This window comes from Trypanosoma grayi, assembly GCF_000691245.1.
Source record: "Trypanosoma grayi strain ANR4 Tgr_36_V1, whole genome shotgun sequence".
Taxonomy (NCBI): domain Eukaryota; phylum Euglenozoa; class Kinetoplastea; order Trypanosomatida; family Trypanosomatidae; genus Trypanosoma; species Trypanosoma grayi.
In genome coordinates, this window is record NW_008825655.1 from 36270 (window position 1) to 46352 (window position 10083).

Here is a 10083-nt window from a genome sequence, read left to right on the forward strand (position 1 = left end):
TGTGTGTGTGTGTGCTCGTGATACACAGAGAGAGACATACGAGTGCCACGGTGAGGAGAGGGTGAGGGGGCAACAACAACAGGAAAGACGCACACACACGCGCCTCTTCACTCTCACTTCTCCCTCTTAATTGTACCTTAACAAAGAACTTCACTCCCGTTCAGCAATCAAGGACTCCACACGCATACGTATGAGGTCGACAGTTGCTCCCATGTCATCCAATGTGTTGCTCTCGCGCACCATCACAATGTCTTCGTCATACGCCCCACGCGCCTCTTCCTCACAGAGGCCGTGTATTTCCGCCTCCAAGTTCTCCTCGCGCTTGCGCTCACTGTACTTTCGCACCGTCAAGCGCTCAAAGAGAACTTCTGTGGACGCTCGCAGCACAACAACGAGGTGAAACCAGCGCCGTGGGAACAACTCGCTCGAGTGGTAGTCTACCACGCGGTTGCCGCCGTTTACCATGAGAGGCTCCATGTAGTCAAGAAGCCGGTCCTCGTCCTCCTCTTCAACAATATGCGTATCAAGCTCCTTGTCGTACTCACTGTAGAACTCATTGTCCTTGACGATCTTACCCACCTCAATGTGCTTGAATCCCTCCAGCTCCTCTACCAGCAGCTCGGCGAGGGACGTCTTGCCGGTGCCAGGCGTGCCGGTGATGAGAATGTTGATACCCTTGGGGCTCTGCATGGTGGCGTCCGTTGCACTTCCTCGTCGAGCTCTTTGCGCTAGAAGCAGCAACGCGAAGAGGAGAATGATAAGGGGAAAGAAGAGCGTTACATTTCAGCGCGGCATCATCTCGTCACTCGAATGTGCGTGCAAACAACAACAACGACACACACTCACACACAGGGGAATTCAAAACGACAACACGATGCAAACACACGCATACACCCACCCACAGCCGAGGGAGCTGCCGAACAGAGCAACAGTAGCAAGAAGGCCCTTCGTAGCCGTCCCCCCCCCCTCGTTGGCCACCGCCATCACCACAATAAAACACCCATCAGTACTGCGAAGGAAAGTGGGCTATGCGCTCACGCTGCCGCTGCTCGGCACGGAACCTCGCAAACTCCGACTCCATACTGCCCTCGTGGGCGCTCTCTTCGTGCAGCGGCGCACCACGGTGGTTCGCCCACATGTCGAGGGAGAGGTGCTTCATCCTTTGCAACTTCCTTGACGCGAGGCGATGGCTGCGCGACCCGCGGTGCTCCATCCAGCTCTTCTTCAGGACTGCCACGTGACAAGTGGCACACCAGGTCTGGTCCGCCGGCAGAAGCTCCCGCGCCAACTGCGACGGCCTCAGCTGGCGGCCAATGTAACCCTTTCTACTGAGCATTCTCCCTACGTTATCTGCACGCTCGCGAACGAAAATAAAAAACAAAAGAATGAATCGGGCGCAAATACAGAGGAGGAAAAGTAAAACGAAAAATGAATTGCTGAAGTCATAAGGGCGACGAATACCACTGCCGCCTTGGAGCAGCAGCTGACTAGTGCGCTCATCCAGATGACTCCCATTTTCATTTAATCGCTGTGCAAGCATCATCGTAATCAACAGAAGAAGCAGCATAAATAGTGCAAGAAAAGCAAAGAGGTTTCACTTTACAACCACAGCTTCAACCATCGTCTTCTTTTTCCGCCTCCTCCTCCTCCTCCTCCTCTTCATCGGTGCTGCCCAAGCAGAAATCTGGCAGTGATTGCTGCGTGACTAGGATGGGTGACCTATCCCCGCGGCCATGCCGGGCCATGCGGCGCCGCACACCACGCCTGCTGCTGTCACCCATCGCAATGTCAATGTCGTTACGCATCGGCGTTGCGGATGCAGCAACGCTGCTCCCCTCGGGAGCACCATCATACACCGTTGACATGTACGAATCATCGTCCAAGTAGTAAGGCTTTAAAGGGCTGCTTCCCTCCACCAGCTCTGCCGAGCCATCTGGTGGCACACCGCGGCCGGCAGGAGAAAAGAGGTCTTCGATGGGAACTGTGGTGTCATCCTCGTCAAAGCCAAATGTTGTCTTCAGCAGCAGCTGTTCGTGGCGCCACGACGGGGCCTCTGCGATCTCAATAGTATCCACATCATCATTGATGGAGGAGCCAAGTTGCAGGCTCAGAGTGTTGCCGGCGTACGCACACGGCGGCACATCTGACAGGCTAATCAAAGTTCCTACATCTTCTGCTAGTGCTCCTGCTGTATCCTCCTCCTCCTCCTCCCCCCCGTTGCGGCGCCGCTTGACGCCCACGCTCGCCGAAAGCGGGAGGACGACATCTGCGCACAGCGCCGACACCCTCCAGCTGAGGTGGCGCACGAGTTCGCACGGCAGGATGCTGGCACCCGTCACGCCGTCAAATAGGCGGTGCACGTGAATGTTGCGCTTCTTGAGACGCTGGAAGATATCCTCAAACCTCTGCTCGGCGGAGGTGCCGATGCGGAGCAGGCGCTCGCCAACTTTGAGCTCGATGTGTTTCTGCGCCTCTCCGTCGTCGTACGCGCTGTCCGACGCATACGCACGCACGTGGTCTCGCCCAATCAGTGGACGCGTCGTGCTGCCATCCTTCGCAACTACCGGCGACGCACCCTTTGTGGTTTTCTCCATGACGTAGTAGAAGAAGCAGCAGAGATTGTTCTCTGTCACCTCCTCGCCGTCATCCACTGCGTCGTAGACGACGGTGTCATCGTCATGTGCACGGGGCCGCACCCGCGTGAAGTTGCGCACCACCACCCGCGGGTATGCGTCTATCGCCACTCGCCGCGTCTCTGATGATGATGCGGCAGCAACACCGCCGCCGTCCGCCTCCTCCCCACCAGAGCCGCAGCGTGAGCAGTAGTACGCGCCGTTGAAGCCACAGCCACAGCCGTTACCGCACGCCGACTCTCGTGTATGGCGCAGATGCTGTTGTTGTTGTTGTCGTTTTTCCGCGGCTTCCGCGTGGAGGACGGTGTACTGGTTAAGACGGTACTCGACGCCGGCCGCCAACTCCGCGTACGCTGTGCTGCCCCTGTAGAACGGCACGAGGACGTCACCGCGGTAGTCGCGCGCCACACCGTAGCAGCAGCGGCCCCCCGCTCCGGACACCGACGGCGGGCATTGGTACAGGCTGATGCACACAGTGCCGAGCGACACGATGGCGTCCCCCTCACGCATGCATGCGCCGCACTCCGCTCCGCACCGACCACCGCGTTGGCGACCACACCTTCCCCCAGAAACGAAGCCTCTCTATCCACACGCATAAAACAGAACACAGTATAATCAAAAGAGAAATAAAGAGAGAGAGAGAGAGAGAGAGAGAGAGAGAGAGAGAGAGAGACAGAGCGAAATGTGTACGGTACCAGAGAAGAGACAGGGTAATAACATATACGATTTCCCGCTCTTCTATTCAACTCATTAGCCCTTCGCTTTTCCTTCCGCTTTGCGCAGCACCGATTCGCCAAGACACGAGAGGGCGCTGTGCAAAACAAAAGAAAAAAAGGATCATCAACATGAATAGGAGCGGGAGATGCCGTTAAAAATAAATTAAACAAAAAAAACAAGGGCGAGGTGACAGCTGCTACTGGCTGCGCCTCACAAACACACGCATACACAGAGAGATATGCATACACATGGATGTATATACGGCCCTGTGAGGGTACCCACGCAGCACTGTTTGGATCTATCTAATAAGAAATGCTCGCCATGTATATATATATATATATATCTCTGAATCATGGCTGGCCCACAAAGGCAGTGGACACCAATGCCGCCGTTCTCGTCTTGCGCATGCACACATACCCACACATACTCAAAATGGAAGGAAAGCGTCTTCTGTGATAACAAAACAAAGAAAAAACACGTGTCTAGCCGAAACGAAGTACATTGATACCACAATTCTCACAACGCAATGCATGTGGGAGTGAGTGAGTGAGTGAATGGGAAACATTATCTATTTTCTTTTTTCTTTAACCTGAAGTTTTAACGCAGCAAATCACACACAATAAGTTGCTTGAAATTCAGAGAAATAACGGTAAATGAACAGGAAAAACGCCATTCAATCACCTTCTATGTATTATCACCACCACCACTACCACCATCAGCACTGGTGCAGATATCCCTCATTCTAGCTGTTGGTGTGGTGGGGTGCGGGGGTGGGGGCGCTCTCTTCTCGTCGCATCTAACAGGAAAAAAATTAATAAACAAGTGTATATCTTTATATATATATATATATAACAGAGAAGGGGATAGTGTTTCCAAAACCTCTCCCCAACATCCCTGCGAAGACCAGTACGTCATTCTGCTCCTCACTTGTCGAGGGATGCAAAGTAGAACGGTAGCACTACATCTCTCCGTGCCCGCACAGGGCGGGATAAGATCTCTGGGCTCAGCTTCGCCTTACTGGGGTCGTCAAAGTACGTCTCTACGTCAAAGTAGCGAAGTGCCTCTCTTCCCCACCCTGGGGGTGGCTGCTGCTGCTTCTGCTCCTCCTTTTCCGCTGCCTCCGCGGTGCTAGGGTTGCTACCATTTTGTAACAACCGCCGCGTTGACTGCTGCTCTGGTGTGTGGGCACCAGCAACATCGTCGGAAGCCTCATAGCTAAGCTGGCGCTCCACCACAATGGGGCATGCAGCGCACATGCCTTCACCGATTCCGCTCAGACGTCTCTTGCGGGTCGCGGTGGAGCCGCTGCCACGCCGCCAGGCATTGTTTTGCGTTGTTTGAGGTGTGGAAGCAATTCCTTGCAGTGCAGGAACCGTGCGAGGCTCCTCCCCTTCCTCATTCGCCACAGTGCCACATACCCCAATGGTGCTGGGGCGCTGCGAGGTGGAACCACGGTGCTGCTCCTCATTCTGCACATGCTGTTTATCCTCGAACGAGTACACCATACTCGAGATAGTCCGTTCACTGGCTACGTTCTTATCCATCTGTTCCTTCTCCTCATCCTCCTCCTCTTCTTTTTTGGACTTTTGCATCTTTTTCTTGGTCTCTTCCTGCAGTTTCTTCTCATCCTGTTTGGCCTTGCGAAGTTGCCGCGCCAACCTGTCCGGTGAGGTAACGTAGTTATCGGCAAAGTACTTCTCTGCCTCCGGGCCCCACCCCAGCCGACACTTTGGTTGCACATCACTCTCTGGTAAAGGCTCCTTCACGGGTGGCGCTGTCTCCTTCACNTTCTCTGCCTCCGGGCCCCACCCCAGCCGACACTTTGGTTGCACATCACTCTCTGGTAAAGGCTCCTTCACGGGTGGCGCTGTCTCCTTTGTCTTTGCAGCACTCTGCCTTGCCCGTGGATTCGGCATAAGCTTGTTAGGGCCAGCAATATAACTGTCAGCAGAATTTTTTTCTCCGTCAAGATCGAGGCCGAGACCACGCCCTGTTGCCTTTGGCTTGCCACTGCCCGCTCCGGTGCTAAAGTTCTCCTCCTCCTCTTCTCTGGCCTTCTGCATCTTTTTCTTGGTCTCTTCCTGCAGTTTCTTCTCATCCTGTTTGGCCTTGCGAAGTTGCCGCGCCAACCTGTCCGGTGAGGTAACGTAGTTATCGGCAAAGTACTTCTCTGCCTCCGGGCCCCACCCCAGCCGACACTTTGGTTGCACATCACTCTCTGGTAAAGGCTCCTTCACGGGTGGCGCTGTCTCCTTCACAGGTGGCGCTGACTCCTTGGTCTTTGCAGCACTCTGCCTTGCCCGTGGATTCGGCATGAGTTTGTTAGGGCCAGCAATATAACTGGCGACGGAGTCATCATGCTCTTCCTGGTCTTGGTCTCGGTGGCGCTCGGTGGCCCTCCGTCTCGCTCCAATCCCCATGGTGCCGATGTTCCTTTCTTCGTCCTCTTCAGTTCCATGCTTTGCATCAGGAGCAGATTTTCGTCTCGAGAGCGTTTTTTCAGCGTCACCAGGAGCGACACGTTTTTCTTCATCGTGCGCCTTCGTCTTCTCCGACGGCTGCTGCCTCTGGGATATTTTCCTGTTTTCCACATCAACGCTCGAAGACGCCTTTGTGCCGGCCCCATTGTCTACAAGTGTCGATGCTACTACTGCTGCAGCCCTGCCGCCTCCCTCCACAGGGGCGCTGATGCAGTGTTTGTTGGGCCCAATAGACGTTGTCGTGCCAGCAGTAGCTGGAATGACATTTGTGGAAGCTGCTCGAGAAACCTCACCGGCTTCCTCCGTTTTTGCCGGTGCTACATCTTTCACTCGCAACCGCATGTACAGCACTTCCTCCTTAACCAATACGACTTGCGTGACGAGGTCTTGCGCAAATATCTCTGCCTTCTGCGAATCGTTGTTCACAAACACCTCTGAGATGGAGATTGTCTCCCGCGTGAGAGGAGGACGCCCATCGCCGCGTCGGGTGAGAAGCCGGATCATCGCATCCTTTGCCAGGCGCCGCACTGTCGTCTCATCTGTGATCGGCACGCGGAACGTCCCCTCCACCTCTTCACCGAGAAGGAGCGAGACAGTGGCGAACTGCGGCTCGCTGGCGGGCATGAAGCGGAGGCCCACACACACCAGCGGTTGAGTGATCCACAAACAAATTCTCTTTCTATAAACCTGGGGGGCGTAATCTGTTCGCCTCCCTCGGACCCAACCTGGGAAGTCCTTTACTGAGGTGCGTGTATTTATGAGTAAGCAGAGATGGAGAGAGTGGGAGAGAGATAAGAGAGAATGTCAAGGAGGTGATATATCGAAGACCAATATTGCTCTTAATGCCACATCCGTGTCAAACGCCAATACCGCAACAAAAATGTACACATGAGTGTATGTATACGTGGCTCTTCAAGAAAGGAGAAAACTCGGCTGGAGAAACACAAATAACAAAATTCTTTCCATATTCCTCCCACCAAAAACCAAAAGGATGAGGGACAAACGGTGCGGGTTGCTCCTCCTCCTCCCCCCTCCTTCTTAGACGTTCGAAGAGGACCGTGGATCGCCCTGTGCCGCTGCCGCGGTGTCAGCACGCTTCTGCATGACTCGACAGAGGAACTCATCAGGCGAAAACTCCCACAGCAGGCGAGCGTACACCAACGCTGGGTCGTCACGCCAGTCGAGGATGGAGCGCAGCACATCTTCCTCTGTAGAGAATGGTGCCTTCTGGAAGATCTGTGGCACTGTATTACGCAGCTCGCTATGTGTCGCAAACACCGGCGTTTCATCCGTGATGTGCAACTTCCGCTTCAGCCGGCGATTGCGTCGGTACGGCGGTGGCAGCATCGCCTGTGCCGCGGAAAGACCATGCGCCCGTGGTATAGTTGGTGTTGTTGCTTCTGATGTCTCATCTGCCTTCTTTGCCGTCCCGCTCTTCTTCCTTTTCTCAGACTCTGTCTCGTTGCTTTGCTTTCTGGGCCTTGCTGAGGAGCCTGCCTCGCTCCTGCGCCGCGACCTGCTATGGACAGTAGAGCTGTTGCCTGTATCGGCATCATCCTCCCCTCTCTCTTCGTCGCTCTCGCCTTCACACTTCGTCTCCTCTTGAGCCTTCAGCGACGACGAAGACGACGACCCAGTGTTTGACGCTCCTGCTGCTGTCGCAGAGCTGCGCTGCGTTAGAGAGCCCATCGATGGCACGGTATGCAGTAGACTACGCGGGTCCCCGCCCGGTGGGAGAGTAGTGATGACATGCACGTTCTGCTGCCCCGCCTTACCCATCTTGATGAGCGGGTCTCTCGTGTACACGAGATAGCTGGTGGGCGGCGAGACAGCGGCGAGACTCGCTGCACCCCGTCGTGTGTGTACACCACTGCTGCTGTTTGGTATGAGTGTGACACTCGTGGTGTTGTCGAGCCAGACGACATCGGCAGTCGGCACAACGGACGGCGGGAGTGCGTCGGTGTCGTCCGGTGGTTTGATCACCGGCTCCCACCCGCGCATCCGCTTCAGCGCCCGCTTGGAGAGTTGCGCCTGCGGCTCTGGTGCATTTGACGGGGGAAGCTGCTGCAGTTCAGGCAGCGGATCCTCCTGGAACTCTGGCTTGGGCTCCTCACTCACACTGGGCGACGGCCTCTCTTGCGGCTTTATTTTGGTCTCTTCTTCTGTTTTGCTATTTGTAGCGGTACTCGCCGGGGCCCGCTTGGAGGTACGCTTCGACCCCATTCCTTCTTTCGTGGTTGTGGGATATAATGTGCGTGCGTACGCGCATAATCCAATAAATGAATACGAAAAAAAAAACAGAAGATTAACAATATATATATATATATATATTGTACGCTTGATGGAACAGTATAAAATGAGAGGCATGAACCACAGTAAAGCAGCATCTTACTCACACACCAACACGTACACACCTACGGAAAGCTACGCAGTTGCAGCCTCACCAGCGTTTTAGACAGAAAAAAAAATCCAACATTGTCCGCATGTGTGCGCGTGTTCCTTCCCGTCCATTCTGCGTGTCGCAGCCTCGGCCATGTGTACCCTTATGTACCCTTCCGGGATATCTGGAATCGTTTGTATGCCCCCGCTGTGATCACGTTGCCCTGTGCGTCTTGCATCTCCTCCCCCTCCTGATCCTCGTGAAGACGCTTACGAAGGTTCGTGGATTTGCTCATCACCTTGTCACGCATCTCAATAACCTTTCGGATAGAAGAAATTCCCTCGTAGTCCTTCAAGTGCAGCATGACTCCAAGCCGCCGAAGTCCTTCTGTGTGACGCTCTGCGCCAAAGTGGTCCTTGAAGGCCTTTGGGCCGATGTAAACTGTGCCACCGCACACCTCACAGTATAACTTCTTGTGGAGCTGCTGAAGCTGCAACAACCACCGTGCTACCGGCTTCCCATCGCGGTCCAACAGCTGCCCATTCGTGTCGTCCACTGCCGCGTCATTATTTTTTGCCTCGTTGCTTGCATTGACCTGACCCAGTGTGGTTATGACGTCGTACTGGGCTGCCTGCGCGACGCTGCCCTCCACAGTTGTTGCACATTTCTTACGTGCCTCCTCCACAGAGCGAATAAACTCTTCTTCCAGGTGCTTCCGCTCCCACTCTAGTTCCTCCACAGTCTTGCTATAGTCGCGCAGAAGCACCTTGGCTGTCTCTTGCAAGGTCTCAAACAACAACGTCTGCAACAACATGACAACTTTACCCTCAGCCAGAATCACAGCTTTGATCTCAGAAAGGGACGGTGAAGTTTGTGCCTCGTCGCTCTCCTTTGCCAGGGTCTCCACGTGGGTCACTGGCCACAACCCAAACGCCTTGATGTACTTTCGTAGCGGCGGCGGCACAACCAGTGAAGAGGCACACTTCTCTGTAGAAGGTGCACCGTCACCACTGCTGGCGCTCTTCACTACATCTTTCTTGCATTCCAATAGCTTAGACCAGAACTCCTCTGCGTCGGTCTCGCACCTGGCGAGTGATGCAAGCAACACATCCTTCTCCATAACCTTCACCCGCCCGTAGAAGTCGATGAGGTATATTAGCAATTCCTCCACAAACTCCTTATATAACTCGAAGCCGTAAACCTTTCGGTGCGCGTCGATGTCATTGAGAATGATGTTCGGTATCGCTGGAATGAATGCGAAGTACTCCACGCGCCCTTCCCAGGTACTCCCAATAGCGTCGTTCGCCTCCTGCGCCCGCTTACTTGTCGCCAGCATGAAGCTGCTATAGCGGTGGTAGTGCGGCTCCATGTCGAGGCAGCTGCCGTAGCGCTCCGCGACGCTGAAGAGCGCCTCCAGTGAGGCAGGATCAGGGTGGTCGAGCTCACTTCGCACCGGTGGCAAGTCTCGAAAGGTGCGGTGGTACTCGCGGATGTCGGCGATCTGCGCCTCAAATTCCTTCAGCGCGGCGTTCAGCACGTCGTCACCCTCCGACGGCGCCTCCTGAGCGGTGACGATGTCGTCCTGATCAAAGTAGAGGTCGAGCAGCTTGTCCGCGATTGGGCCGATTGCCTCCGCCTGCCGCACGATGAAATGATCCCGCAGGGTTTGGTGGCGCACGTTGGTGACGTCCACCAGCAACTTTTGCTGCACAATGTTGTCTATGTGGTGCTCGATATCGGCTTCGAACAGCCGGATTGTCTCCAGCACCCCACCGAACATTGCGTCCTCCTTGGTCTTATCCCTTGTGTTCTCGCCCCTCTCTCTCACACACACTCACCCACTGATGCGTGCGCCCGCCACACCCTTTTCGTT

General features: G+C 54.9%; 6 protein-coding genes across 6 annotated transcripts; all 6 read right to left on the reverse strand.

Moving 5' to 3' along the window:
* Window positions 1-150: 150 nt before the first annotated feature.
* Window positions 151-690, reverse strand: DQ04_00361190 (putative kinase; the record flags this gene model as incomplete). The annotated part of the gene is made up of 1 exon (XM_009308851.1): window positions 151-690. One exon carries the CDS (start codon window positions 688-690, stop codon window positions 151-153), a length of 540 nt encoding a protein of 179 aa, XP_009307126.1.
* A 313-nt stretch (window positions 691-1003) lies between these two features.
* DQ04_00361200 (hypothetical protein) lies at window positions 1004-1336 on the reverse strand (the record flags this gene model as incomplete). The annotated part of the gene is made up of 1 exon (XM_009308852.1): window positions 1004-1336. One exon carries the CDS (start codon window positions 1334-1336, stop codon window positions 1004-1006), a length of 333 nt encoding a protein of 110 aa, XP_009307127.1.
* Window positions 1337-1613: 277 nt separating this feature from the next.
* On the reverse strand, window positions 1614-3143 carry DQ04_00361210 (hypothetical protein; the record flags this gene model as incomplete). The annotated part of the gene is made up of 1 exon (XM_009308853.1): window positions 1614-3143. The coding sequence occupies one exon, from the start codon at window positions 3141-3143 to the stop codon at window positions 1614-1616; it is 1530 nt and encodes a 509-aa protein (XP_009307128.1).
* Window positions 3144-4273: 1130 nt separating this feature from the next.
* Window positions 4274-6454, reverse strand: DQ04_00361220 (hypothetical protein; the record flags this gene model as incomplete). Its single annotated transcript, XM_009308854.1, has 1 exon — window positions 4274-6454. One exon carries the CDS (start codon window positions 6452-6454, stop codon window positions 4274-4276), a length of 2181 nt encoding a protein of 726 aa, XP_009307129.1.
* A 414-nt stretch (window positions 6455-6868) lies between these two features.
* Window positions 6869-8053, reverse strand: DQ04_00361230 (hypothetical protein; the record flags this gene model as incomplete). The annotated part of the gene is made up of 1 exon (XM_009308855.1): window positions 6869-8053. One exon carries the CDS (start codon window positions 8051-8053, stop codon window positions 6869-6871), a length of 1185 nt encoding a protein of 394 aa, XP_009307130.1.
* Window positions 8054-8373: 320 nt separating this feature from the next.
* DQ04_00361240 (splicing factor 3A) lies at window positions 8374-9990 on the reverse strand (the record flags this gene model as incomplete). The annotated part of the gene is made up of 1 exon (XM_009308856.1): window positions 8374-9990. One exon carries the CDS (start codon window positions 9988-9990, stop codon window positions 8374-8376), a length of 1617 nt encoding a protein of 538 aa, XP_009307131.1.
* Between the last annotated feature and the right edge of the window lie 93 nt (window positions 9991-10083).